General features: G+C 44.5%; 1 protein-coding gene across 4 annotated transcripts in view; it reads left to right on the top strand.

Annotated features, from left to right (window-relative positions):
- The window catches only part of Myh11 (myosin heavy chain 11), a 108,079-nt gene that overhangs the window by 70,592 nt on the left and 34,136 nt on the right, over positions 1-3,351 (top strand). For all 4 annotated transcript variants that reach the window (XM_031363148.1, XM_031363150.1, XM_031363147.1 and 1 more), the window contains 3 exons: positions 2,604-2,725; positions 2,819-2,888; positions 3,048-3,208. In XM_031363148.1, coding sequence (XP_031219008.1) covers positions 2,604-2,725; positions 2,819-2,888; positions 3,048-3,208 — 353 coding nt within the window. The remainder of the gene's footprint in view (positions 1-2,603; positions 2,726-2,818; positions 2,889-3,047; positions 3,209-3,351) is intronic.

The following is a 3,351-nucleotide window of genomic DNA, read 5'->3' as shown; positions in this document are numbered from 1 at the left end:
GGGGGGGGAGCTGTAGAGAGGAACCTAGGAGGTAGCAAGGCACACTAAAGAGGTCATGACAGAGGAGATGACAGAAAGAGGTCATGACAGAGATGACAGAAAGAGAGGTCTGACCTTGGTTTCTGCCCTGGGCACCATCAAGGAAGGCCTGTACCTACACATGTAGAAAGTTGTCTGGATTTTGGCCTATTCCACATGCCTGAAAGCAAAGGAGAGCAAGGAAGGAAAGAAGGGATGGAAGGAGGGAGGGAAGGATGAAGGAAGGAAGGGAATCTTTCCAGAGAATGCTTGGCTAGTTAGAAGCATGGGGTGTGAGGCCACCAATCCTTCCATTCTTCCACTAAATGCTTGCCAAGCTGCCATTGTAACTGACAGTTGGGATACAGTGTTAAAGAAATCACTGGAAACATATTTGCAATGGGAAGAGGATTGCTACAGCATCTAGTAGAGAGAGGACAGGGAGGCTGAGGGACAACTCAGAATGTTCCCACAACAAAGAATTACTGAGCCCACACCTTGACACACAGGCTAGAAACATGATTGTAAATTAGGAAGATAACAAAAATCTGGGCTAGCTACCCCTGCCTCAAGAACTTTAAGAATGGATAGATGGTAGATGGGCTCAATAAGCAGAGGCTCTTGCTGCCAAGGCTAATGACCTGAGTTCCAACCCTGAGACCCACATGGTAGAAGGAACAACTGACTGCTGCAGGATGTCCTCTGACCTTCACATATGTACTGTGGCATACCTGTGCCCACACCTCCCTCCATATACAACATAAATAAATTGATGTCATTTTATAAGATATGGGTATCATCAACTTAGTGAAGTGCACTGTGGAGTGTGAGTGTGTTTGGAGGCATTTTAGGCCAAGATCTTGAGGTAAGAAAGTATATAGAGGTAAGAAATTAAGTCTAGGCAAGAAAACTATAGCTAAGCAATGTTGTGTTGTTTTTGTCTGTGTCCATGTGCGTGTACATGCTTGTGGATGTGGAGTATACATACACAGTATACGATAGAAGTTAGAAGGCAATCCCTGGCATCAATCCTTAGGTACCTTCTACTTTTGTGTGGGACAGCTTTCTTACTAGCCTGGAGCTTTACCATGTAGCTTTTCGCAATCCTCCTGTCTCTGTCTCCCTTCTTACAGTTCTAAGATTATAGGCCCATGCTGCTATGCCCAGATTTTTACATGGGTTGCATGGGTTTGAGCGCTGGGTCTCATGCTTACAAGGCGGGTACTTTGTGAGTGAGGCATCCTCCCAGCCCTTTTATATAAAATAGGGATTAGACTATGCTAACTTATAGGATTCCATTTGTGATGGCTAGAGATTGGCATACTGGCTACAGGAAACTATTGAAGGAGTTTAAGCAGTGGATCATGATCAAAATTATATTTTAGACCAAATGAGGAGTTAGAAGAGGCAGGCAGGCTGGGCAGTGGTGACACATGCCTTTAATCTCAGCACTTGGGAGGCAGAGACAAGCAGATTTCTGAGTTTGAGGCCAACCTGGTCTGCAGAGTGAGTTCCAGGACAGCCAGGGTTATACAAAGAAACCCTGTCTGAGGAGAGGTGATCAAGTTGGAAGGTGATGCAGTTGTCTGGGCAGAGGAGACAAACAATGCCTAAAAAAGTAGGTTGGGGAGGTGACTTAGCCATTAAAGTTCTTACCACACAAGTAGAACTTGAAACCCCAGAAACCCATATAAATACTAGGTGAGTATGGTGGCCCACTTGTAATTTTAATCTCAGAAAACAGAGACAAAGGATTCCCCAGAATTCCAGCTAAGAAACTGGTGGTACTGATAACCTTTGAGTTTGAGTGAGTGAATGAAAGAATGAATGAATGAATGAATGAATGAATGAGATAGAAGAATGATTGAGAATGATTTCTAACACCACCTTTGTGCATCGAAATGTGTACAAACACACATGAATATACAGATATCACACAATGCACATCCGCATCACATACACACACATTATACATACACCACACACATATCATATACACATACACATGTGAACATGTGTGCTCTAATAGACATGCAAAAGCATGAATGTATACATATGCACACCACATCTGTTTTTGTTCATTTCTTTATTATATTTTTTAAAGATTTATTTATTTATTATATGTAAGTACACTGTAGCTGTCTTCAGACACACCAGAAAAGGGCAACAGATCTCATTACAGATGGTTGTGAGCCACCATGTGGTTGCTAGGATTTGAACTTATGACCTCTGGAAGAACAATGGGTGCTCTTAACCGCTGAGCTATCTCTCCAGCCCTTTGTTTTTATTGTTAAAAGAAATTTACTGGGAGAGACATGGGAGGCAAGAGCTAAGGGTGGTAATGGCCCAGAAGTAAGGGAGAGGGTAGTGAGGGAATAACAACTTCAGCTTCTAACCTGGAGTGCTAGTACCACCAAGCACAATGGAGATTATGAGAAAAATAGGGCCAAAGTGTGGAAACCCAGAGATGGTAACAAGGTACACTGTCCCTCAGCTAAACCCTGTTTAGACCCCACAGACTTCCAGGTACATTTTCTGGCAGGGCTTGCTACTCCAGTGCTCACTGGCCTCTTCCATTCCCACAGTCTGGCAAGCTGGATGCATTTCTAGTGCTTGAACAGCTGCGCTGCAATGGTGTGTTGGAAGGCATCCGCATCTGCCGTCAGGGCTTCCCCAACAGGATTGTCTTTCAAGAGTTCCGGCAACGGTGAGCCTGCTGGGGTGGGGGAGTATGGAGCAAGCTTTGGAGAGAGCACAAATGATGGGGATGTGTTGGGTGACTTCTGTCCTGTGTTTTAAGCTATGAGATCCTGGCAGCGAACGCCATCCCCAAAGGCTTCATGGATGGAAAGCAAGCCTGCATTCTCATGGTAAGCTTAAGCCTGGACCCTCCCAGACATCCAACTGTGACCTTCCTGCTGTGGGTCATATTGCCAGTTGCTGATCTGGGTGGGATGCTTCTTAAGTACATGTTACCACTGATTAAATGGCCCAGTTGAAAATGGTGACTCTTCTTCCTCTGTCCTTAGATCAAAGCCCTTGAACTTGACCCCAACCTGTACAGGATTGGGCAGAGCAAAATCTTTTTCCGAACGGGGGTCCTGGCCCACCTAGAGGAGGAACGAGATCTGAAGATTACCGATGTCATCATGGCCTTCCAGGCAATGTGTCGTGGCTACCTGGCCAGAAAGTAAACACAGTTTGCTGTATCCTAAAACTTACCGCAACATCATAGTAGAAACAATAAGTCCAGAGAAGATGATTTCCAGCCCTATAACAAGACTCCCTGATTCCAAGAAACCATCACTCTTTTTTTGTTTTTTTTTTTTTTTT

The sequence above is a fragment of the Mastomys coucha genome, unplaced genomic scaffold (genome assembly GCF_008632895.1).
Source record: "Mastomys coucha isolate ucsf_1 unplaced genomic scaffold, UCSF_Mcou_1 pScaffold12, whole genome shotgun sequence".
NCBI classification, from domain to species: domain Eukaryota; kingdom Metazoa; phylum Chordata; class Mammalia; order Rodentia; family Muridae; genus Mastomys; species Mastomys coucha.
Note: the sequence above shows the minus strand (reverse complement) of the source record. Positions and strands in the feature narration are given on the sequence as shown.